Below are 27,293 nucleotides of genomic sequence, written 5' to 3'. Positions count from 1 at the left end.
TGTAAAATTAAGGTACCTACAACGCCTCTATAAAATTACTTATAAGAATCACTGCCCTTCCAGGATCCTGCATTTTTCTAGAGTCTTTGGTATCTTGTGGATGTCAACATGCTTCCAAAGAAGGGTTGGATAAAGCAGAGTATGAAGTAAATGAAAACACTCAGGGGAGGGGATTAGGTGGAAAACTTCATAGTTTGTGGACTGTTACATATTAATTGATTCTTATAAATCTCTTCTACACCCCATCTCCTTGATTAAAGACTAAACTGTCTTTCTTAGGGCCGTATGTGGGCAACATGCTAATCTCAACGTGCCTGGCAAATGACAGACAGAAAGTCAAATCCTAACAACAAAGAGTAGGTTAATAGTTCCCGGACGTGTTAGTGAAAAGACATTATTATCTTTGTTTTGTTTGTGTGGTATAAAATGCAAAGACCATACAACGAAATAACTCATGCCGCGACCATGGAATGAAGAACATAAAAACAGGAAGTTCGTAAGTCATCTTCCTATGTTAGAAACCATATATATATGAGGCCTCAGGTATGGAAAGAACATTGCCCTCGGTATTTAATTCAATTCAACAGAACCATATCATGCATCAAATGTCACAGTCTTTGCTGAAAGCCAGGGCCTTGAGTGGGTTTTCCTGCTCCAGCTAAAAAGCAAAGGCAGCCTCGCACAGAGAATCCCTCCTGTGCGTCGTCTGCTGGCTCAGCTCACGGACGCCCCTCAACCCCCATAATCATTATTACTTCCGTCTTACAAATGATGAAACAGAAGCTTGGGGAGATTATTATTTATCCCAACTCACAAGACAAGGACGCATGTGAGCCACGATGACCACCGATGGCTTTCTGAAGACCACACCATATCTCAGGGTGAACTAGGGAGACGGCTAAGCCAGCCGCTGTCCACTTGCATTCCTACGAGCAGCACCGGGAGCCTGTAACTCTTGAAATACCCACGAAGAGAGGGAACGCACTGCAGATAGGTTCTTAAATACATAATATATGGAAATCATCTGGATGATTGATATATACACACACACATAAATGTATATATTCTATGTATTTCCCATACACACACACACACACGTGTAAATGATATATATGTAAATCAAAAGGACAGAAATCTTATCCAGGAATACTGAAAAACAAGCAACACTGAAATATAGCTTGTGTTACTGAACTTCAAGGACGAAAATAGAACTTTTCAGACAATCAGGTAGAAACAGCAGGTGGATTCCGATAGAGAAAATATGGTTTCCTCCAAATCAATTTCTCTTTACAAAATTTATTAATGTCTGGAGCCAATACAGAAATAGCTCTATAACAATAAGTAAAATAAAAATATATATATATATATATAGTTTATACACATAAAATCATATTATCTATAGTTTATATATATAATCATATCTGTTTACATATATAAAAAATCAGCTGTCATTCAAAAGTATATGTGACAGAAACAGTCTCAAAGACTGGAATAAACTCAGGGACTATAAGGCACCCATGGGCCTTTCTTGCTAAACAGTGCAGTGCCACATTCAGCTGTTCTAAAGATAGGCAGGCGGCAAGAATATATGGGTTACTACAATGCTCAGTACCCAAAGAAAATGATGCCTATACTTATATGAGGAGAAGTCTGCGCAATTCAATTTGGACTTCATGTGTAATGGGGGGCAAAGTTTGTTGTGAGTTGTTTCAAAAAAAGTGGTATCTACGGATTCTTTCTAAAAGCAAAGTAAGATATGATCAGAATTTTTAAAAAAGATTTTAAGTCCTCTCTACACCCAACATGGGGCTTGAACTCACAGCCCCAAGATCCAGAGTCACACGCCGCACTGATTAAGCCAGCCAGGTGCCCCAAGATGTGATCGAATTTAGAAGCCAGGTATAAAGAAATTAGCGTTATAGACTCAATCATTTTATCACCCAGTAAGTATAAAATGAAAATGGAAAAAAGTAGGAATTGTGGTCCAGGAAAAGTATTCGATATAATAAAACTAAGAATTAGGAAATAATGTCAGAAAAATTGGTAGATAGGAGTGGTGTGGGGAACATCTAAGTAACTTACACTGAACTAAACTTGAGGGCATCCGTCAACAATTAGGCAAATATAGAATTTTCAAAATAATGCTTTTGATTTCATAATATTTTTCATGATCTCTTTCTCCCTGAAATGTGGGGGTTTCTGTTTCTTCTGCTATACTCAAATAGTATTAAGCATCAAGCATCATTAAAAGACAGCATGCGTAGAAATGTCAGGTAGGGTGTCTGCTCAATCGTAACGTAACAAGGTCCCCAAGACCACCCCCAGGTCTGATAATTCACAAAAGGGACTCACAGGACTCAGCATATAGTCATATTGTGGGCTCGGATTTGCTACAGCACAGTCAGGAACAGGGAAACATGCACGGGGGCAAGTCTGGAGCAAACCAGGAACGAGCTTCTGGGAGTCCTCTCACAGGGGCCATCACACAGGATGTGCTCGATGCCTCCTGCAGGACTTGTGACACCACATGAGAGATGCTGTCACCAGACAAGTTCAGGAGAGACTCTGTGTCCACAGTTTTTACTGAGGCTGGGCACAAAGGAACATGCTGCCTAGCACGTCGCCAAAATCCAGATTCCTAGGAGGAAACTGGTGCCCATTATAAACCACATTGCTGAGTTGACAGTTTAAGACCAGGGAGCACCTCTTGTCGGTTAGGGGATGATGCGAACCCTCCCCAGACCTCAGTTCCCACATGCTGGCCAAAGGCCAATGTTTTAATCAGGAATTTGTAAAGAGAGCAGTCTTAGGTTTCCTACGGTAACTTTTCTGCCCAGGTAAGCATGGCTCTTCTGGATGGCAGAATTTGGAGTCACGGTTTGGTCTTAAAATTCCCCGGTGTTTATATGAAGTTTTCAATGTGCATATATCATTTCTACAAAATAATAAAAACACAGTGTTTTTTTAAAAAGATTTTTATTTATTTATTTGACAGACAGAGATCGCAAGTAGGCAGAGAGGCAGGCAGAGAGAGAGAAGAGGAAGCAGGCTCCCTGCTGAGCAGAGAGCCTAATGTGGGGCTCGACCCCAGGACCCTGGGATCACGTCCTGAGCCGAAGGCAGAGGCTCTAACGTACTGAGCCACCCAGGCACCCCAAAAACATAGTGTTTAAAAAAAAAACAACCAAAACTGCCAGTTGCATCTTTCAAAGAAAGAATTTAAATACTAAGTATGCATGAAATAGGAAAAAAGCATTCTCCATTCAAATGTTTCAAATTTGTTCTTGTAAATGCAATTATGATTTGCCTGGAAACTCAATTATACACACTAATTTATTAGATGGGATTACAATCCATTTAGTTCTGGGGCAAATTATACACCTTAGCCATGAATAATATAAAATAGAAGAAAATCAGAAACATGCGTATTAGGCAAGTCTCTTCCAATGAGGACGTGTCCCTTTTGACAGATGACAGATGACAGTCATCTTTACTTACACTGATTTCAACCTCCTCTTCGTTGGCCTGCTTTTCTATTTGTTTGGAAGGCAAAGGTGCCACCTTGTATGGAGAGATCCATGGTCAGTTTTTCCACTGGGAGCAACACTCTGAAATCTTGCTGGAAGATCTTTGGACGATCCCTAGGCACATATGTGATTCCAAAATTCAAAAACTCCTCGAGAGCCAGGGACAGCGAGGGCCCTCCAGTTAAACTCTCATGTCCTTCTCTTCCCTTCGGCCTGTATGTTGTTACCTGGAATGACCAGGCACGCCTACGAAGCAATCACCCCGTGACAGGATGTATATACTAATTCATAAGCCAAACTGCCGTCCTAGGAGGTAGGCGTGGATGGCGAGCAAAAGAACGTGTGGAAATTGTGCTCTGCTCTGCTTACCGCTTCTACGGTCAGCAGCAAGCAGGTAAGTCGTCAAGGAGTTTAATGTGTAGTAAAATAAGGCAGACACAGCAAGTCGTGAAAGTACAGGAGGCCAACAGAGGATTAGCCCAAGGGAATGAACAGTCACGAGGGTAAAAGATGCAGCGTAGGGAAGACAGCCCGTGGCACTCTAAAATTATTGTGTGCTGACAGACGGGGGCACAGCACAGAGTGCACAGAACCTGAGTCACTACGGATACTCCCGAAACTAATGTCACACTGTGTCAACCATCCTGCAATTTAAAAAAACGGTAAATAACCCTCTTAAAAAGGATTAGACAAAGAGAAAGCTCTTAAAAAAGAGAAGTTGTGATCTCGGCGTCTTGGGATCGAGCCCCGCCTTGGGTTCTCTACTCCGCAGGGAGCCTGTTTCTCCCTCTTTCTTTGTCTGCCTCTCTGCCTACTTGTGATCTCTCTCTCTCTGTGTCAAATAAATAAATAAATAAATCTTTAAAAAAAAAAGTTAAGTCATCAATATTTAGAATGATGTGAATACAGAATACGATGTGAAGGACAGAGGAATATTCTAGAAGGAGAGAATACCAAATACATCAGTAGGCAAGAGCCATAGGATTTGGAGGCAAATCTAATTTTACAAGTCTCAGTATCTCCAAATACAAAAGGGGGATAATTATGACTATTGTGTACTATTACCCTAAGTATTAAGTATGCAAAAAATTAGCAATATTGTGGAACATCATAAAGTTAAAATCAGTGTTAGCCATTAACATGAGTATCAGAATTTTTAAACATAGTTCTATAAATCCTACAAAAAAAAACAATGGGAAACAGTACAGGTTAATTGCCTAAAATCCCCATATCCCTAATTACTCACAAAGAGGAATGAATTCTAGGGGCATGTAGCTGGCTCTGTTGGTAGAGCATGTGACCCCTGATCTCAGGGTCATGAGTTCAAGCTCCATGTTGGACATGGAGCCTCCTTAAAATTAAAAAGAAGAAGAAGAAAAAGGGGAACAAATTCTGAACTTGTGAAATGTAGCTGTTTATTCTTTTATTATGTTTTTAAGCTTCTAAAAGTCTTCCATCTCAAAGAGTTTTGCAAACACTGGCCAAAGGTGCAAAACCATCGCACCCATTCAAGGTACAAGTAGAATCATACTTTAGAAAAGATACACACTTTACCCTCTTACACACTGAAAAGTTCTATGTCCCCAATTTCAATGCTGGTATGGTGGTTCCACACACAAGCTGCGTGTCCTACAATTCAGCTCAGTTCTGACACCATCTACCCGCAAACAGCTTCAGATCCCACAAGGATGGGCTCAGTCCCACAAGACCACATCCTCTCCCTTCAGAGACCAGTCGCAAGTCCAAAAGGTAAAAGAGAAAAAGGAAATCTAAAGAAACAAAACCAGAAATGATAGAGGTGAAGGAGTTAGCAGAAACGGACATTTTAAAACTCATTATAAATGTGCTCTGTCTGCCCAGGAATGTGGGAGAAAGACACAGAAAGACCTGCACGGAACTTCCAGAAGTAAACACGAAGAAATGAAAACTATGACCGAGAGCATCTTAAGAATGTCAGGCACTCTGCAAAGAAGGGAACTTGAAGACACAGTGGTGAAAATTAGCAAAATAAAGCAGGGGGTAGGGAATGAAGAAAAAACACAATCAGAACACTCAGTGACCCAGGTCATAATACAAAGTCTATCATGTATAACTAGAGTCCCAGAAGGAGGGGATACAGAGAATGGGATAGAAAAAAATATTGGCTCATATACAGGGCCACCTGGCTGGCTCAGTCAGTTAAGCAGCCAACTCTTGATTTCAGCTCAGGTCATGTTCTCAGGGTCATGAGATTGACCCCCATGTTGGGCTCTGTGCTGGGTATGGAGTCTGCTTGAGATGCACTCTCTCCCTCTCCCCGACTCTCACCCCCAACCCACTCATGCACAGTCTTTCTGAAAGGAAAGAAAGAAAGAAAGAAAGAAAGAAAGAAAGAAAGCAAGCAAGCAAGCATTGGCTGATATGTAAAAAAATTTATTAAAACTATAAGCCCAATTAAAATTAGAAGCATCCCCCCCCCCAAGCCCAAGAAGTAGAAAGACTACCCAGTCACAACTCCATCATCTTACTGCTTAAAACCAAATACAGCAAGAAAATCTTCAAAGCAGACCAGGAAATACAAGGACATTTTATACACAACAAGAAAATGAGAATGTCAAGAGATTTTTCTGAAAACATAGAAGACAAGAAAATGAAGAGAGATTTTTTAAACTACTAATTAAAAAAAAAAAAGTCAACCTAGAATTCTATACCTAGTCAAATACCTTTCATGAACGGATGGAGACAAACCCACAAGTAAAGTTCTGCAATTTGAGTGATTAGGACCGTGGAGCCTTTTCCTCTACACACCATCCTCATCTGTTTATTTTCAGTCCTTACCAATGACTGCATCTTTTCTCTGTACGGAATATCACAGAAGAAAACACAAAAGACGTCACAGAATTCGCAGGCAAGTGTAAGTGAGCGCTTGGCAGGGAGCCCCAACACCGTAGAGGGAGATCCATGTTCTTGCTGTACAGGGCAGCCCCTGGGCCTGCAGACTCAGCACTGTCCATGAGAAATGCAGGCTCTGGGGGCCCACAGCACACGCCCACTGAGTCAGAATGTGCACGTCTAAACCACACCCAGGTGATCTGTGCGCACAGTGGGGTCTGGGCCATCCTGGATGCTGGACTAGGCTTTTGCAGGGGCAGTGGGTGTCCCTGTGACTCATCCCTGCTTTCACACTCCAGAACTCTGGGCTTCTGACCCACGCTGACCCACTCTCTAACTTCACATGCCTCACAGGACTCATTTCCCCGAGCACACAAATGGAGTCAAGTCTTCCCAAAGGAAAGGTACTCACAACTCATGTCCTCAGACGGTGAGCCCCTGGCCACGGCCCCTTCTCTCCCCTTCTCCCACACACGTGATCTTGGTGAAGGAACCTAAACGTACACAAACAGTTGTGTGTATTGGGTCTGCATTTCTCCCCGTACTTTCTATCTGACAACCAAGAGTTGGAGACGTTGCTGACGACTCCTCCACGGAAACCCTCTGATCTGCTTCTAGTCACCTCATCAGGACAAAACTCCTCTTCAGCCTCTACCTCACTGACCTATCACAGAATTCAAAAATGTTAACCTTGCCTTTCCCTTCAGAGTAAAAATGGCTAATATTCACTCCATGTTTCCCATGTTCAGACACTGGTTAAGTGTTGTACAAGCATCTTTCATGAGATTTTTATTTTACTTATTTTATTTATTTGCTTATTTTCATTTTACTTAAATTCGATGCTCTTACGATTTCCAGCCCATTCCCTTAAGTCTTTCTACCTGCTCTGTCCCTCTTTTCCATCCAGATAGGTCTTCAAATCATTCAGAATAATCTCCAATCTTCAGGGTTGTTTTTTTTTTTTTTTAATCAACTTGCAAAACTCATCAAGTGTCCTCTAGTTGAATCTCCTATGATTCTATATTCCCCTGAGGTCATATAAAAATTTAATGAAAATGGAGTCTCCCTATTTCAAAAAGTGAGGGGGAAAAAGCCTCCATTCCATGGAGAACATGTCCTGTCTAGCCAATAAATTACCGAACAACGTTAAGAAGTCACTCAGTAGGCTTGATTTTGTCATTCTGCAGGGCTATAAAATTTGACATAATGAGGATAACTTCCTTTCCAAGGTGCAGGTAAAGGAAATCTCACAATAATTATAAAACTTCATAAGCATCCCTTGGAGTGTTTCATTCCATGACTCCCACTATCTGCTAAATTGAGGGGGAAACCAGGACAGAGTCTGCACATTCCACCACCACCACCCAAAGATCACAATCCAGAAATACAAGGAACACTTTGATGTGTTACAAAAATGTAAAAGGTAAAGGCTTATCATTTCTAAAAAATAAAGGTTTCCTATGTATAATAGTAAAAGCCACCGTTTTTTGAAAATGAGCTCTGTGCAGGTGCCCTGTACCTGCACCCCATCTTACGACCACTCCTGGCCACGCACGGGATTTCAGCACGGAACGTGGAGGTTTCAGAAGAAACCTTCCGCAAATTCCTAACTGACACCCTAACACACCTGTGCTGAGTCTTGTGTCTACCACCCCCTCGCCGACATGCCCTCCTGGGCATATGACACTGTTTTCTTGTTCGGCACTCAACTTCTTGCCATACGTTTAACCCTTTGACTGCTGTCCCAGACACCAGAAGGTGCAGCTTCCATTCCTGAAGGGAGGCATTTACTGCGTGCGCTGGGTTCTGGAGCACTGGAAGGATAACAAGTTTTGAGTGTAAGAAAGCCCCCGCAGGAGCGTGGTAAACCCCAACAGCTTTAGTTTCTGACGTGTGCTGTCAGGAGGACTGGAATTATCTATGGCTCTGGGCATCCAAAGTCCTAAGGAGCCTTATTGTTCCTTCAGTTCCTTGAAGTGCCCTTAATTAACCAGAATTTTGCATAACCAAACCTCTCTTGTACTTCAAGGGTGTTTAAGCCCAGAGGGCTGGCCAACAACATTACATTAGACACAGGCTCAGATTCATTTCCCGTGGTGGGGGCGGGTAGTATGGCTTCCCCCTCCACTCTGTCCTGGGACACAGAGCAGACTTAGGAGGGGCACACCTGGATTCCAGATCTTCTGGAAGAAGCCGTTAAACATGGGATCTTGGGCAGATAACACCATTTCCCCCTTGTATGTCAGTCCTGTTGTCCCGTAAGTTCACCCAGTAAAACTCAGGCTTAACTTCTTATAAGAATCATTGTGAAAATCCAATATAAGAAGCTTGGAAAACATTTTGAAAAGGGAAAAAACAAAATAACAACAAAATTCCCTTAAAACTCAGACAAAGGCAATTTTAAGACAAAATTTGATTTTATATCATCAAGAAAGGAAAAGAGTAGTGTCCTTGATAAGTTAGATGCCTGCAGTTATAAGAAGGGAACATTTAAAGGTGAAGAAATGTGCATTTTATGATCAGGAAGAAAAATGGTTGATGATGATTTTTAAATCTTTAAAAAAAAAATAGTGAGATGGAGATCATGTTTAATGACTAAACTGAAACAGTAAAGCATGACCGACCCTCCTCCAAAACCCAACATGGGGAAAATTCTCCCATGTGATCCGAAGAAGGCATCCTGCACGATTCCGACTCTGACACAGTCAACTTTTTCATCTAAGGGATAACATCCTTAACTCCAGCAGCAGCTTGAACTGTAGAAAGGATCAGACATGAAGTCCAGGAGATCAGTGTGTGCAGCAGCCACAGACCCACTCTAGGTGAGTGATCGTGACCACGCCTCCAAAGACCTCTCCTACGGAGGGAAACTGATTTCATGACTAAAATAGCAAGAACAATGGAGCTTTGTTTAGAAACAGGTGCTGGGCGTACAGGTCCGGAAGCAACAACGTTCTGAAGGGTCCGGCAGGGTCCTGGCAGGATTAGGACCGCTTCATTGCGTAGGGCAGGAGGTCAAAAACTCCGCAGGCGCCGCGGTAAGCAGCCTCAGCCTCGTGCACCTCCGGACCCATCACAGGTCCTCAGCTCTGCTGCCGTGAGGCCCCGACGCGGCCTGCAACAGAAGCCCCGTGAGCCGGCGAGGCCGAGTTCCTACACCCCTTCACTTGTAAGAACGGGAGGCAAACTGTGCCTTCAAAGACAAATAAAGCTCAGAGTGTCTTGCAAATCAACACACTGGTCCAACCCAACGGTTCAGCTGTTCCACTGTAGAGTCCTTCTGGGTGTAAACGTTTACGAAGGGAAAGCGTGGCAGGTTCGTGAAAACAGGGATCTTGTAGGCACGCGAGCTGTGACAGGGGAAGCGAGAGGCAGACGGGATTGTCTTAGGGCTGCCTCGGAACGATCAGCTTCCAAACGCTGAAACGGGGATCGGTCCTGCAGGACTCGGTCTCCGTCAACGTGGGATGCAGACGTGAATGCAACACGGAAGGAAACAAGACATGGAGATGAAGGCGGCCGAGAGGAACTGACGGGGAACAGGAGCTCGAGTGGTGGGACCAGCGGGCTGAGGTCCGTGAACCGGCCTTGACTTGTCCCAGCTCTCCGGTCCAGCTCACCTCTCCTGCCGGAGCAGGAGTCACCATGGGTCCATGAGTCCCATTTCTATCAACTGCATTGGGTTCCGCAGCCCTCACAGCTGTTTCAGAGAGAAGAGCTATCACGGGAGTGCGCTGTCACATTTGACACTGCTAGCGAGAGAGGTTTCGGATGACCTTCATGACACCGTCCTTCAGATGTCACATCATCTGCCCAGCATTACGGATCTTAAGGGACCATGTGTTTATGCAGCCAACACCGTGGTCCACCTTGTTCCTCCAGATCCTACGACAGCTTATTTTAATTCACACGGATGGACGGTGTGCGTAGAGCACAGAATGCAAGATAGGACCAGGAGGGCAAGTTACAGAACACATAACACCTGCACCGATACACCGGTTCTGCTCTATTTCTGACGACTCTGGCTCTGGTCAATGCCGCACGGGGCATGAACCACCGCTTTTTATTGGCTCTTTGTAGCAAACACAGCTCAGAGCGAGCGCCACTGAGTCACAACCGCCCCTGGTGTCTTCACCTCCCTTGGCGTGTGTCTGGTGTGTGTGTGTGTGCATGCGTGTGTGTGCGTGTGTGTTGGTGGCCGTAGTGACTTGCTTCCAACCAGTAGAATCTGGCAAAGGGGAAGAGAGGTCCCTCCGGAGACTGTTGTATTATGGAAAGGTTGGTCTCAGCAGACTACGGGTCGAGAGCTCTTGCTGGCCTTGAAAAAGTAACTAGCTATGTTGAGACCGGCCTGGCGGGGAGGGTATGTGGTAAGGAACTGCAGGCAACCTTCAGATGTGAGAGTGGCCTCCAGCCAACAGCCACCGAGGGAATGGGACCTCATTCCCACAATCGTAAGGGCTGCATTCTGCCAGCAACCGCCATTAGGCTGGAGACCAATCATGAGCAGAAGCAGCTGAGCCCGCAGACAAGAAAGCTAGCCCGGCAGACACCCTGATGACGCCATCATGGGACCCTGACACAAAGATCACCTTTAAGTCATGTCCAAACTCCCATTGCACAGAAACTGTGAGGTAAGAAACATCTTGTCCGTGGAATGGGAGAAGATATTCGCAAATGACAGTACAGACAAGGGCTGACATCAAGATCTATAAAGAACTCCTCAAACTCAACATTCAAAAAACAGATAATCACATCAAATAGTGGGCAGAAGACTTCTCCAATGAAGACATACAGATGCCTAACAGACATGTGAAAAAATGTTCATCATCACTGGCCATCAGGGAGATTTAAATCACAATCACACTGAGATACCACCTTACACCAGTTAGAATGGCCAACATTAGCAAGACAGGAAACAATGTGTGTTGAAGAGGATGTGGAGAAAGGGGAACCCTCTTACACTGTTGGTGGGAATGCAAGCTGGTGCAGCCACTGAGGAAAACAGCGCAGAGGTTTCTCAAGAAATTAAAAATAGAGCTACCCTATAACCCTGCCATTGCATTCCTGGGTATTTACCCCCAAAGATACAGATGTCATGAAAAGAAGGGCCATCTGTACCCCAATATTTATAGCAGCAATGGCCACGGTCGCCAAACTGTGGAAAGAACCACGATGCCCTTCAACGGACGAATGGATGAGGAAGATGTGGTCCATAGACACTATGGAGTATGATGCCTCCATCAGAAAGGATGAATCCCCAACTTTTGTAGCAACATGGACGGGACTGGAGGAGATCATGCTGAGTGAAATAAGTCAAGCAGAGAGAGTCAATGATCATATGGTTTCACTTATTTGTGGAGCATAACAAATAGCATGGAGGACATGGGGAGATGGAGAGGAGAAGGGAGTTGGGGGAAATTGGAAGGGGAGGTGAACCATGGGAGACTATGGACTCTGAGGAACTGAGGGTTTTGGAGGGGACGGGGATGGGGGGATGGGAGGGCCTGGTGGTGGGTACTGAGGAGGGCACGGAATGCATGGAGCACTGGGTGTGCTGCATAGACAGTGAATCTTGGAATACTGCAACAGAAACTGATGATGTATTTTATGGTGACATAAAATAAGGAAGGGGGGGGGGGGGTGTGGAGGAAGGGAGGGAGGAACTTGTGTTGTTTTAAGCCCCAAAGCTTGGGATCATGTGTTAGGCAGCCAGAGATAACTAATATAAAGACACATGAAATTGAAGGCGAGATCAGTATATGTTTCCTGGAAAAGTCTGGACGGAATCCCTGAAGAAGCCAAACTGTTCTGGCGAGAAGGGATGGATGATACGTCAGGTCCCTTGAGGGAAGACGGAAACCATGACCGAGGCCAGTGCCCCACCCCCAGCACCCAGAAGGGCTGGAGACAAAGCCACAGGAAGGTTCTTCCCCTCTGGGAGTTCACACCCAACCCTGAGCCCAGCAGTGAGTGTCCTTGCAGAGCAACTGGGTAAAGAACTAGGACTCTCGGCCAGTCTTTGGTATCCCTGGAGGCATCCAGTGTTCGCCACTAGGAAATGCTCGCAAGGACTGCAGCACCCGCAGCCCTCAGGTCCGACGCGCTCCCAGCAGCACGGACTCATCACCAAGCGCGCGCAGAGCACCACCTGCCAGCGCCCGCCACCACGTGCTGAGCAGAACCTGCAGAGCCGAGTAAAAGCGAGACTAGGACAATCCCGCACCGAACCTGCACCCTGAGAAGCCCCCCACACCGCACTCAGCTCTGCAGCCGCGCCGAACACTTCGCTTCAAGAACCCAGGCATGCCATGCACCCCCGCCGCTGTCCGAGGGACGTCGAGTCCCAGTGCGCTGGGACGCAGGGAAGGGGTGTGGCCGGCGCTGCCATTTCAGGCTGGGTCCGTCTGCCTAGGGTGCGGCCGGCGGATGCGACGGGCTCCCCCAGCCCAGGCCTCCACGTATCCCCACGGCACTGTCGCCCACGCGCCACATGCTTGGCTCTTCCCCGCGTGTGGGGACGGTGAGCGGTGTCCGGCCCGCGGGTACCTGCGTCCTACACACGGATGCAGCTCCTGTCACCCCGGCTCTGCATTCGGACACTCGGGCGAGGCCCTGCGCACCCTCCGGGTTAAACACAGGCTGCGGGGCCGCGGGAGCTCCTCGTGCCGGGGAGAGGCGGGCTCCCGCGGGCTGTGCGCAGGGGACTTGGCAGGGCTCCCGCCGGCCTCCTGGTCCCTTCAGAGGCGTCCCGCCCAGCACTCCGGGCCGTGCCACAGGCCTTCCCCTCCGCTCTCCCAGGCCTGGACACAGCCGCCCTGGTGTCTGGAGGGGCTCTCCCACCGCTGCTCTCCACAGGTCCGGAGGGGACGGTCCTGCTCTCCCTCCTCTGCGTGGCCGGTGGGCGGCGACGGGCCAGCCCATGTCCTCCTGGCTAGTCCCGGCGGACCCCCGACTTGCCCTGGAGGAAACGGGTCCCGCAGCGGCTTCCGCCCTCCGCGGCAGCACGGGGGTCCAGGCGGCCGGTGTGCGGGACAGTCACCCCCTCTATTCTGGGCCTACAAACGCCCCCCGCGTAGAGCCTCCCACCCAGCACATGGGCCCGCGGTGGGGACGGTGAGCCGACAAGGCTGAGAACCCGCTCCTCGCAGACAGCACGAGAGCGTCAACACCTCGCTGACAGGGACTCGGACGACAGCCAGGACGGAGAGAAGGGGGACAGGCACAGTTTCTACCTCGAAGACGGTCCCCGTCTCTATGCTTATGTCCTAAAGTTGCTTCCAGTGACAGAAGCGCTGGGGGGCTCGGCTTTAAGGCAGCGCAACGACGTTCCTCCTCTTCCCATGAGTGGCGTCTCAAGACCCGCACGGCCACCCCCCTGCAGTCCACGGAGGTCCGAGGTCCGGCCCGCGGCAGAAGGCGGCGGCCCTCGGTGCCACTGGCCCGGGTGGCATGCTGTCGGGTGGCCGGGGGACCTTGGGCCACGCGGGGGGTCCCCTTACCTCACAGAAGCTCTGGCACTGCTGCTTCCGCGGGTCCCACGACTCCCTGCACGGCTCCAGGCACTGGGGGAAAAGCAGACGGACAGAAAGCACGGGTGAGACACAGCCCAGGGAGAAGCACCTGCCCCCCTGCCCCTGCCCTGCCCGCTTCTGCTGCGGCCTTGGGCAGGGCCGCTGCTCGGGGCATCCCCGGCGTGGGGCGGGATGAGCACCTGAGTGAGAGCCTCACGACACAACACAACACACGTCTGTGTCCACGCGACTGCAAGAGCCTGCAGGGGACGCGGGACACGGCGTTCACCCTCGGACACACCACCAGGCAGAACCGCGCGAATGAGAGTCTCTGCATTCGGTAAGAAATGTTTCCTAGGGGCGCCCGGCTGCTGGGTGAGTGGGGCACAGCTCTCCATCTCGGGGCTGAGAGTTCGAGCCCCACGTCGGGTGCAAAGAGGACTTCAAAATAAAATCTTTAAAAAAAATGCTTTCTAAAGGTGGTTGTCACAGACGAATTTTGTTTTTTCAGAAACTTTAACATGGACGTGCTTTACAATTGGCAACGGAGTGTTCTCTATAAAGTCTGCAGGGAATTGGGTGAAGTTAATTCATATTAAATATCCATATCCATCATCACTGTTAACTAATCTTTAGCTCAGTGGGTCTCACAGCATTAATACACACCCAGTTTAATTACTCTACTAGAATACATTGAATGCATCACAACGTAAAAATGTACCAAATAAATATAGAATATATTAAATCTACCGAAATATACAGAATAAACTCTCTGACATGAGTTTCAGAACAGAGAGTAAAGTCTGAATATGTGTTTAAAATGTTATTATCCCATACAGTAACAAATCAAAGTCAATAACTAGGCTCCATTATTCATTAACAATCATAATAATAGTTAATAATAATGTATAGTATACATAATAGTATGTTATCTATATTAAATGTATATGCATTATATATGTAATAACAAAGAGTATTGTTGAAAAAAGTATATATACACGTATATATACTTTTCAGCTATATATAGTAGGATCTATAGTACTAGTATGTGTACCTGTTTATATAATTTATTACTCTATATAGTACTTGTATAATGTATAAAATATAATGATTACATACCCTATCTATACTATATACATACTGTATACGTTACATATACTGTACTACCTACACCATGGAACTCTGTATATACACATATATATGTACACCACAGCATTACATACTCTGCATATACTATATATACTACATAAAATACAGTAAGCTTATGTAATATATAGTACCATATATACTATAAACAACATGTAGTAATAAATAAGAGATCACAGCCAGTCCTCATGGTTGAAATTAAAATGTTACATTAATATGAATAGAGATTTGATTCTCAATTTTATATTTTAATGAGTAAAAATGAATATTCCCATACAGTTAAATGTCAGTTCTCTAAACACTAGCTTACTGCTGGCTCCCATCAGGCCATTATTATTTGATCTATATGATTTTTATTTCATTCTTGATAAATTTTCCAATTAGGATCAACGCTCTCAGTTAAATTCCAGATAAGTATACCCTAGAATTCGGGATCTATAAATAAGTTTTTTTTTTCCATTATTTTTTTACTCCACTTGGTAGCCAACTCCCCCTGTGTTTTAAAATAGAGTTTAAGGTCTAAGGCGCTCTGCTGTCCACGCGTCAGCTGCCTGTCACAGCAGCGCTGCTCACGGTGCGATCGATGACAAACAGTATGAATCTTTCCCAGCAGGTGATCAGAAATGCAAGCTCATGGCCTGCCCCCAGCCCTAGAGTCAGAATCTCTGGGATCGGGACCCAGGAGTCTCTGTTAGCAAGTTCTCCAAGAAACTCTGATGCTTGCTAAACTTTGAAAAGAACCTCCTGATTGCAGTAAACATTTCCCAACATATACTTGTATCAAGGTACAACTTAAGTGAAACAAGGTTGCGAATTATATCTCAGTAAAGCTAGGGGAGCAGGAAGAAGTGCTACAAGATTTGATGGGGGGGGGGGAGTCCATAGGGCCACCTGGGTGGCTCAGCTCCTTGAGTGACTGTCAGGTCAGATCATGGTCCCAGGTTGTGAAGTCAACTCAGGCTCCACACTAAATACGGAGCCTGCTTAAGACCCTCTCTCTCCCTCTCCAAATCAAACAGAGAGAGTCAATATTGTTCCTTTGTTTTATGTCTCACTAAGTAAGACCTGATCTATTTCTTGTAAGAATATTTTACATTTTATATGCTTTAATGTTGCATATGAACAACTCATTTTTTAGTTATTTTAATTTTTAAAAAGTTGAGCTTTTCCATGATACTTTTCCAAGAGCTACACAGGCTTCTCCCAAACTTGCCAGTGTGCACCTCTCCCAAGCATGTTAAAACAAATGCACAGTTTTTTGTAATATAACAATTGTAAAAGAACACCATCTTTTTAAGAGCAATGAAGTCACTTTGAAAACTTGTCTCTCGGTGTCCCTGAGTGGCTGTCAGTTAAGCATCTGCCTTCAGCTCAGGTCATGGTTTCGGGGTCCTGGTATGGAGCTCTGCAGGCGCTCCCTGCTCAGCGGGGAGACAGCTTCTCCCTCTCTCTACTCACCCCCCACCTGTTCCTGTATGCACACAGGCACGCGTGTGTGAGTGCTCTGTATCTCAAATAAATAAAATCTTAAAAAAAAAAAACAAAACCCAAACATTCTCCCTCACATATTTTATGAATTCCTTCAAGAGTTAGTTTTGTTTCCTAAAGGTCGAAAGGTATGTCTGATTCCTTATCCTCAGACTTCTCTGTTTGTTTTAAGACTTTGGCTCTGAGCCAAAAAAGTCTAATGGTCACTTAATAAGTCTATCTAGACCACATTCCTTCTCGAGACCATTTAAAGTGAATTACTGGCACTCCTCAGAATACTTGGAGATTTTGTTCCTTTGGAGACACCTCCTACGATGAGGGAGGCCCCCTCCATAACACCGGGGGATTTTTCATGGACACAAGCTCAGCTACTGACGCCTGAAGTCCTTATCATTTTGTTCAGGAATCATCCAACAAGCATTCATTCCATATGAAACCGCTCAGTGCGATGTGGCTGACGGTGTCTCAGCAAAGTTCACATTGCTTTGGATCGTCGCTGAGAATGTAGGTTGTGACACAGGCCAACTGCACACGTGCTCAGCAGCCTTGTCACAACCCAAGACATCGGGGCATAAAAGAGCATCGGTCCTGGGAGAGCTCCACAATTCTATGTGACCCTACTCCTGCCAGGCTGGGGATCAAATACTTTATATAAAACAAACACCACTTACAAAAACAGACACACTTGTGAGACGCTAACGGAAGCAAGGCACGACACACTTGTCTTCTTGTTAACCTAGCACCGCTCTCTGCCAAGGCCAGCGTCAGGAGACGCCGTCTACTTCAGGTTCTACTTCACTGGCACGCCTGCCGCCTTTCCAATAACCAGTCATCATCTGTGTCTGAAGATATATCACAAAACGTTACGAATGACAGCCAATATTTTCTTTTAATAATCCCTCTGTGAAAACTATCTGACAGGAAAAGCCTGGATATGGAAATACGAGTAAATCTTTGCAGGATCCATAGCCAGGTAAAATGATTGCAGTAAAAGCCGGGCAGGTAAAAAAGCCCAACCATGTCTCTCATCCTTCAAGCAAAAAGAAAGAGCATCTTGTTTTTCCAGATTAAAAAAAGGGGGAAGGATTTTGTCCAAAGAGGGCAGATGCAAATCTCATTTCCATAAGAAAAATACTACATGGAGACAACTGTTTTGGAATTTACTACATATCACAGCTGTAAGTGCTCTGATCAAATTACAAAAAAGAAAAAAAAAAAGAGAGAGAGAGACAGAGAGAGAGAAACCCACCAAAAAAAGTAACTGACTTTACTATTTTAGCAGGAGGCATGCTAAGCAGGCCAACGACAGGCCAGATTCTCGGGACCATCCCATGGGCTGTGGCCACGCAGCCGGTGCAGAATGGAGACACAGCACGCCTGGGTGTGAACCCCATCTCTGCCATGCGTCTAACCCACGACTGTGTGAAAATCACATAATTACTCAGCCTCCATTTGCTAACTCAAATACGAGAAAACAGTCGTTCATATTAACTCGTGAAAAGTTGAATTTTTCAAACAGTACCAGAACTTGTATGGCTTAATAGAGCACTCTGAAAATTATTTATTCAGTGGAGCCCCATAAAACTAGATCGACAGAGGTCTGTAAAGTTGGCTACCATCATTCTCACATTTAAGAGGGAGGAAATGTCAGAGTACAGAGGTTGACTGAACAAAGCAAGGGACTATGGTCAAGACTTCAGGAACTGGAAGTTGGACCCATGCTCTGGCACACACAAAAGAATGTTCTTCCCAATACAGAACGTTGCTCTGTTTCTGCCACGTGCTGCAAAGCCTTAATGCGGTGATACATGTGAAAGGCATTTGGAAACTGAAAAGTACTTTGCTAATCTCTGAGATTCCTGAATCGCTATGATCTCGGAAAGGATTCAGCTCCAAAATGCCCTAGGTAGGTGTTCCAGATTCCAAGGTACTTATGAAATCATAACCAACAGGACTGACTATTTCATCTCACAGACAAAGGGATGCAACCGTTCAGAGCCAAACTACTGACAAAGAGTGAAACTGTAGATATCGCTTTGGTGAACCACCGTCTGGACAATGAGCACAAGCGTCCATATCTTACACTGAACCACACACTTCCATAAAAGGAAAGTATACTGCCTTATATCGCATTACCAGCAAAGGAAATTCTATTACCTAAACACCAATTACCATAAATTCTGAAGCATAAGAGTTTCCGTAAAAATTCAAATTTTCACACACATCCAATAATTGGGAAACAGAACCCATAATTACATTACATTAAATAAATAGAAGCCATTAAAGCAAAGCACCCAACATTCTGCACATTCCAACTTGTTCCAATTAACAACTGATAAATCAACAAATAAAGATGAGTAGCTCTTACGTGCGATGTATTTATCTAGTCTCCAAGGTGGCGGGAACGGGCAGTCATTCTGCCTTAAAGCAATCTATAATGTGCACGGGAGAAAGCACGGGCATAAGTGCAAGGTGGTGAGGCGTCAGACAACCGAGAGAAGAAGATGTCACAAGAGCCTGCGGTAGTGATGCACGTTTCCATACAGGACAACAGGAAAAGCCTGCACAGAACTGAGAACTCGTGAGTTAACTTAGGAGAAGGGGGACTGGACCAGCTTTAGCCGATCTGGGGCCTGGATGAGGTATGTGGGGTGATATGGTGCAGGACAGCTGAGAGCAGACGCAGGGGGCCGAGGCTAGAAACACGGCCCTCGGGATTCAGGGACGAGCCACTGACGGTCCTAGAACAGCCTGAGTGTTGCTGCAATAGAATGATTTGTAAAAACTACATATATTTGGTCATTTAAATAACCAAAATGTATTTCTCTAACACACTTAGTAATCTTCACATCCACTGCTCCTGAAAATGTTTCAGAGCCGTGAAGGTGACATGGGGTGTCTTGCTACCAAGAAACGTGACTTTAGGGCTCGCCCCTACCCTCACCAAAGGGCACAGGCTGGTTGACAGGAGGACTAATGATGTGAACTCGCAACCCCACCCCCTGACTTGAGGGGAGGGGAGACGGGCTGGAGACTGAATCAGCTAATAGTCAATCCTCGCGAGGTCGTACAGTTTTCATAAAAATGCACCGGGACCAGAGCACCGGGCTGGCTCAGTTGGAAGTACCCCCAATTCCCGATCTTGGGATCTTTGAGTTCAAGCGCCATGTGGGGTGTAGAGATGAATTTATTAATATATGTACATTACTATATATGTACTATACACACACACTTGTCCAAATTATGTTGTAATATATAAGTACACTATGTATACACACAGTACTTTATATGCATACTTTATATACATTATATACATAGTGTATATATAGTGTTCTGGTATATTAATGAAGCAATCTACGTTGTTATATACACTATACATATGTGAAGTATATAACTTAACACAGATTGCTTTATACATATATGAAAGTATCCTGGAAAGCAAAACCCACAAGGGGACTGGTCTTCTGATCCCTTCCAGACATTTTTCACGCTTGGGCAACCAGAACACTTCCATGTGCCACAGAGCTGGGCCCCAAGCTCCAAGAGGACAGAAGCTCCTTTGTTGGGGATCCTGCCTTCCGAATCTCTTCACCTGCCTGCTGATTCGTGTTCTGTGCCGTATCTTTTAATACACCGGTTAATGCTGAGTGTTTCCCTGGGTTCTGCGAGCTGCTCTAGAAAGTTAATCGAATCTTAGGAGGGAGTCATGGGGACTTCCAGTCTGGTCTGTATGTGACACTGGCCCATGAAGTCGGGGTCCAGGGGACAGTCTTACAGGTCCTGCGGGATCCGATGCCGGACACAGCTCCTATCAAGGACGGGAAGGAGGGGGAAATGAGAAAAAGAAAGCACACCGAAATTTCCAAGCTCGATCTGACAGGAACCCATGGGGTCCCTAAGACGGAGGGTTGGGGAGAAACTAACGTCGGGCAGGCTGTGCAACGGAGACTCTAACGTGACGAGTTTGAAGCTTCCGGTGGTCGTACATGAAGGCAGGCCCAACAAGCTACTGGAAAGGCAGACACGGAGTTCTGGAGAAAGTTGCAGAAACGAGGAGCCTTTATAACCTCTGCTCTTCCTCTCCACATCATTCCTTCCTTCCTTTTATATATATTTGCAGAATTCCATTACCACAGCGTCATGCTAGGTGACAGGTCTGCTAAATCCTTGAACTACACAAAAAGAATGCCTCCAAGTTCTATACCATCTAGAAAGGTTTAAAAAAAAAAAATAAGCCGTGTTTGTCGATAAGCAAAAGTCCAGGCTACACATGAGAAAGGACAGAAAATAGAAGGATTTGGAGAGTTGGGATGTTCAAGAGCTAGAATGGCAACAGTGAGGAGATCTCTTTGCTCAGCAAAAACGGTTTTGGTCCCCCTTTTTGTGTTTGTGCACAGGATGCTGGAACTCGGGGAGACACCAATGCTGGACCATGCTGGTGAAGAGAAGGAAGGGTTGGGGGGAGGGGGTCTGACTGCAGATGGAGGAGAAACAGGAAATAATCAACAGATCGAGGTCCCAGAGAATGTTGCACAGGCTACAGCACGGAAACACAGAATTTTAGAGAGGCAAGGAATCTGTGATGCCGTCTAGCCCAACCCGACACCCTCTAGGCTCAGGAACTAAAACGTTTTCATAGAGTCAACAGCTGGTTAGCAGGACTTCCACCCATGGCTCCATCTATGATTGGGCACAGGCCATAGAATTTCATTGTTCAACTTAGAGGAGGTAAGAATTTGGATGTGGAGATATAAAACAATGGTCAGGAGAAGCACCACTGTTCCAGCGAGAGGCTCCCCATACAGTGAGAAGACGATCAGACACGTGTGCCCTTCTGGGTGGAGTTCTGGTGGCTGAGCGTGAGAGGTGTTGAGTAGATGGGTAAGACAGCTGAGGGCACAGAAGGGGGTGATTCCTGGACTCCCTCAGGACAAGAGACCGACCGCAGATCCTTGGAGGTGGATCAGCCTGAAGGACCATTCCTCATCCACCACCTGCTGAGTGGTTTTTCCCCATTCTAGCTGTATCTTAACCTCTCTGAACCATAGGTTTCTACCACATAAAAGAAAAGAATAATATTTGCCAGAGGATCATTTTGAAATAAATTTTATAAAGACAACCTTTTAAAATACCTATACAAAAGGAGGTGCTCCGTGAATGTGGTGAGTGTGGTGCCCTTCCCTTTCTAAAGGACCAAGAAAAAGAATTTGCTTTCATTCTTTCCTATTTCCCTGATAACTACTTTTTTTCTTTTAACCAAAGAAGACAATAGAATTTCTTGTCATTCCCGTCTCTCAAGCATGTTGCAATAATTGTTTTAAAACTGCCTTTTTTTTTTTTTTTTTTTTTTTTTTTTTTTTTTTTTGCCCAACAGCTGTGTTTGGTTGGTTGGGGTGGCTTTATTCTTGTGTGTGTCCAGAAGATGGAATCAGAAGGAAAAAATCAGAGACCAGGGCACTGCACATTTCATAGAACACAAGGTAGGCTTTCACAAAAAAATTTTCTGTTGAATAATAAGAAAGCAAATAATGATTTATATTTAATTTTTGTCTTTATTGTTGGCTGGATATGAAGAAAAAGCTTTGGGTCTCACCAAAAAAAAAAAAAAAAATCCAACTTCACATTTCATACAGGTAATATTAATGCCATCAACAGAAGTTTCCAAAGACCATTTCTGTTTTCTAAATTAATGGCAGCAATTTCTCTGGGAAACCATAGATCTGGTTTTTAGATGGAAGTGGAATTTTTTTCAAAATATTTCCTAAATATATTGTGCGCCCTACTGCCTTTAGAAGTATTCATGGACTCCCTCCAGCTCTAAATTGGTATAGAAATTGTTACAATCCTGTGTGTCGAAAAGTGCACTGTCTCTTGCCAAAATAATGAAATCTTTTGGCAGCCGTCCTGTGGAAGTACAGTTGAACAATCATCAGACCCGAAACCGCAGAGGGTTGGTGTGCCAACTCCGCACAACAACATTACGCCTTAGACACTTCATATCACAAGTCAACTTTCTCTGAACTGATCAAAGGGTAATTCCTTTCCCACCATGATGTTTATCTACAAATCCGGGCCCCCTTTTATCACAACTGTTTCTCACAATCCAGGGAACTCTGACTTTAGGAGCTCTTTTAATGTCAGTGAAGGTGTTTAGAAACAAAGAGAAAACAAGTCAAGTGGAAAAACAAGATTCATCAAGGTAGTTGCTACCAGAAAACCACTCTCTCGAGGTCGTTCTTCTTCACCTAAACCATGTCCTTGCGCGTAGCATGAAGTCGGGAATTCTGTTTCACTGAAGACCACACACGTTTCTTCGCATCCGGATTTTCCGCCTGATCTTCTGCTGTGGAATTTTAGCATACTGTGGCAGTTCCAAATAATATTCTCACGGTTAGTTCTCAGATTAAAAAGCTATTAATTACAAAGGGAAAGTCACAACTTCATGGTGCAGAAACCAGACAAAGAGTACTTGAACTACGTGATCAAATCCCGTCTTCCAGGAACAGGAGAAGCAACAACATCCCCAAGGCAGGATCCCTGCCCAAAAGGCAGAACCCGCCCTGAACCACAAGAAAAGAGCAGACAAAGCCTTCCCCGGAGCAACAAGCCTCTAATCTTAAAAAATACCAATGTTGTGGAAGACCAAGAAAGAATGAGGAATGCTTCCAAACTCAAGGGGGACTAGAGATACGCAGCAACTCAGACTAAACAAGGTTACAAAGGGCATGACTGGCACAAGGGCGAGCCTTTAAATGCAGACTCTACCTGGGGTAAAGGTGTTACCTCAGTGTTCATTTCCCTGAATTTGGTAATTGCACAGTGGTCACGTAGGAGATGCATGCTAGAGCATTTAGGGATAAAAGAGACGCGAAGCCTGCAACTCATTCTCCAATGGCTGGAAACAAAATAACAACTCTAAGGACAAGCGTAGTCCGATTTTTTGCTAGGCAGACACAAAGAGAATGTGATAAAGCAGATAAGGCATGCGCACAAAGGTTAACAATCGGTAAATCTAGATTGGGGTCAGCGACGAGAAACCAGGGACCGAACTGGGCCCACACCACGGTTTTGGTAAAGAAAAGTTATCGGAACACAGCCACGCCCGTTTCTGTCCCACTAGTTGTGACACACCTTATGTCCAAGAAACCAAAAAATATTTACTCGTCTTTCGTAGGAAGTTTGCCGTACCCGGATTTAGATGTATGGTATATGGAAGTCCGTTGTACTCTTCTCATAATTTCTCTGAATTTTTAATCATCAAGTTAAACATTTAAACTATATAAAGTAGGGGCACCTGAGTGGCTCAGCTTGTTGAGTGTCTGACTCTTGGTTTTGGCTCAGGTCATGATCTCATGAATCACAAAATCGAGCCCAGCAGTAGGGAGTCTGCTTTAAGATTCTCTCCCTCTGCCCCTCCCCGTGAGCTCACCCCCCCTCTCTCTACAATAAATAAATCTTTAAAAAAAGAAATGAAAAAAATTTTAAAAATATGTAAAGTCCATTTAAAATGACCCCAAATCTCAAAATCACAAATTTTCTTCATCTGGCATCATTAAAAAGCTACAAGGGACATAGATCTATGAGCAAAAGAGGATGGGAAATCCTACAGCGGCTCTCAGCGAGCTTTTCGAGAGAAGAGCACAGATTCACAGACAAATGCTTCAGGTCTGAGACCTGTGGAGACTGGATGGTACATCCTCTCACAGAACTGTGGGACAGCCTCCGGGCTCCGTAAACTTAGACCCAATAGGGACCATCAACAGGATGGTTTCACCACAGCCTCGGGAACCCTGCAGTAAAGGGGTACAGGGGTGGCAGACTCACCCTGGAGAATTCACTTAGGTGGCTGTGCGATGAACCCTGTCGTCCTCACTTTGTCTTGCTTTCTAACGCCAAAACACAGGAAGCAAGTTCACGCTTCGAAAGCGGCCCTCCCGCCTCTGTCCTAAATAAACCCTTCTTACAACATCAAAGCAAAAGATTCCTCACGATGAAAAGAGGAAATGAGTCAAACCTACTCCTTTCGCAGTTGTGGGCCACTCCGTGACACGTCCTGAATAATTATTAGCTTTCACCAGAATTTGCACTTCCTGCCGAGATTCACACATAAATTCCAGAATCAGTAGATGTCATGTTTATTACAAGTCCAACGAGGGAAAAACGGATGCTGGTGCTTGGCCAAGGCAGGGAAGTAAGGAGAGGTGGGTGCCCTTTCCTCAAGCGAAGAACCTGACGCCCAAACGCGAACAGTTTCCTGGAGACACTTAAGGACCGACCCTCGGTAGGAAACGTATTCATCGAAGAAGCAGATGTACCTGCCAAGTCAGCCTCTCCGCTGGGAAAAGTAAAGCATTTGTATGTAATCAGAGTGCTCGAAAATTCAACAACAGCTAGAAAATATTATCTCTGTGTGTCATTCCAAACCCAGAAAGGATAAACACACACACAGGCCATATTTTTTAAATTATACCTTCATCATCGGCATCTGTGTCCTTTGGCAGACCATCCAATCAACCGCTCACCTTTCTCCAATACTGACCCCCAGTAATCAGTGACTCAAGAAACTGATCCCCGCTGTGAGTCGGATCTTGGAGGCTGAATTACGGAGAACCCTCTTGGGTACCCAGAATCTCAAGCTTTCGCTAGATCGGATTCTGCATGGCCTGGAATCACCAGTCACGGCATCCCGCAGGCTTAAACAGCCAGACCCCATCTCCTGAGTGAAAGCCAGAATGGAGTCTGCACAGCATGCTTTTGACACCACGGAGCCCCCAGGTTAAAGAACTCCTCTGTGACATGCTTCGAGTTGAATGGAGATTAGGATTTCCATCACTTCATGCTACGTTTAAAAGCTTATGCAAGTCTGGCATTGATGCTTATCTTCGTATGTATGTTTTCTACACGTTTTCCTAGCAACACTCAATTCCTACAATTGGTAGTGCTGGAGAACCATGTCAATCGTATTCCCAAGCTGGGTGGCCTGGTGTCCTTCTTCCCTGGGCCACTGGCCTCATGAAATGTTGCGCATGTCACGGGAGGAATTGGATTTTTCTATTTGCTCCTTTGTTAAATCTCCGAGAGCTACTTTTCAATAGCTTCCATGGGCTGCGGGTTAATTAGATGGTTTCTACCAGCAGTATGTAAGAATGGCTTAGGTAGATACACGCTTGTCAGCGTATGATTTCCGAGAAATTAAATCTGTTTGTCGGAGAGGTGAGTGACTGTCGTAGGTTCTAAGAGACAACCTAAAAACGAGGCAAGTCCTTCTCTGCTGGGTGGATTAGCACGAGTGTCAACACTAATCCTTTTGAGATAGAAACGGTCTATACCATTGACGGCTTAATATCTTATCTGTGTGGTTTGGCTGTCTGACATGTCAAGCTCAAGGAAGCCATGGTGCGCTCTTGAAAGGACCAGGGGACCGAAACTCAGAAGGACTTTCATGCTTCCTGTCTCCCTTGCCAGATCAAATCACCCCAGCTTTGTCAACATGAAAGCGCCTCCAAGACATTAGCGTATCCCTGAGCAAACCCATTCAACTCGGCGTTATGCGGTAGGTCTGCTCGAAATTAATGAGTGAGTCCCAATGTTCATAACTTTGCAGAAGCTGAGAAGAAAACACTGTCACTGAGGGTTTATTTGTATCAGTTATGGGTGGGAAGCCCTATTTATGCAGAACCTATGTGACCTTTCACCCAAACTCAGAACGCGCACCATCTCTTTGGGATCTTTACTTTTGTTTTGCCCTCACCCCCAAAAGGCTGATACTGAGTTTCCTGGGTCTAATGGGATGCCATTAGAGTAAGAGGACAATTAAAGCTACTTGCGAACCCAAACTAGCAGCAAGTGCAAACTCGGTAAGGACGGGTCACAGCGGACGTCTGTTTCACGCTTCATAGTTTTCCAGGAAATTTTGCACCGGGTCTCGAATGGCCTTCTCTACACTGTGTGCGATGCTCATCCAGGTTTCTCATGCTACTTTCCCGCAAAACTCCCTTGACCTGAAACACAGAGTTGGGAATCCAACCACAGAGGTCTCATTTTGTTGTTCTGTGCTTACTTCGCAAATTTGACAGTTTAATTAACTCTGTGCATACTCTCTTGACTCCTTTACCCACTCATGCATTTGCTGAGCCAAAAAGTCTAGGAAAAGAAGGCCGCTCGAATCATGTGCTATCCAACATGCTGCAATGGTGGAAATGCTCTGTGTGCACACAGTCCAAAAAGGCAGCCATCGGCCACATAAAGCTACCAAGTGCTTGAAATGTGGCCAGTGCAACCAAACACGTCATCTTAATTCACATCAGTGTAGACAGCCACATGTGGCTAGCAGCCACCATATTGGGGAAGACAAAGTGAGCATTAGAAAAGCACAAAGGTATGCATTCAGCATCCACTACTCTTTTCTATGGGGAGAGGAAGTTAAAAACTGCATTTCCCAGATGACCTTGCCACTGAGAATCTGAATCCATGAGGCTGTGCTAATTAGCACACTCAAGCAGCACTAGGAGGCAGAAGGTATTTTCTTGCCTCTGCCCTGTCAGGTTTCTACGGTCATCGTCACTTTTCTTCCTCAGCTTGTCGCATGTCTAGAGAGGCTTCCTGGGGGGAGGACTCTTGACTCGGAGGTTGATGTTCTGGAGAAGCCTCCGTGCAAGCAGCACGGTCCGCTCTGTGCAAGCAGGACCCGTGCTCTCTGGACCCTGGGCACATAGCCCGTCCTTCCCTACACACTTCCAATCACCTA

General features: G+C 45.5%; 1 protein-coding gene across 1 annotated transcript in view; it reads right to left on the bottom strand.

Annotated features, from left to right (window-relative positions):
- Nucleotides 1-27,293, bottom strand: part of ANOS1 (anosmin 1) — a 174,627-nt gene that overhangs the window by 62,490 nt on the left and 84,844 nt on the right. The window contains exon 3 of the mRNA XM_059385998.1: nt 13,901-13,963. Within this exon, the coding sequence (XP_059241981.1) occupies nt 13,901-13,963 (63 nt within the window). The remainder of the gene's footprint in view (nt 1-13,900; nt 13,964-27,293) is intronic.

The sequence above is a fragment of the Mustela nigripes genome, chromosome X (assembly GCF_022355385.1).
Source record: "Mustela nigripes isolate SB6536 chromosome X, MUSNIG.SB6536, whole genome shotgun sequence".
In the NCBI taxonomy this organism is placed as follows: Eukaryota; Metazoa; Chordata; class Mammalia; order Carnivora; family Mustelidae; genus Mustela; species Mustela nigripes.
The sequence above is the reverse complement of the archived record's forward strand: the minus strand, read 5'-3'. Positions and strand labels throughout refer to the sequence as shown.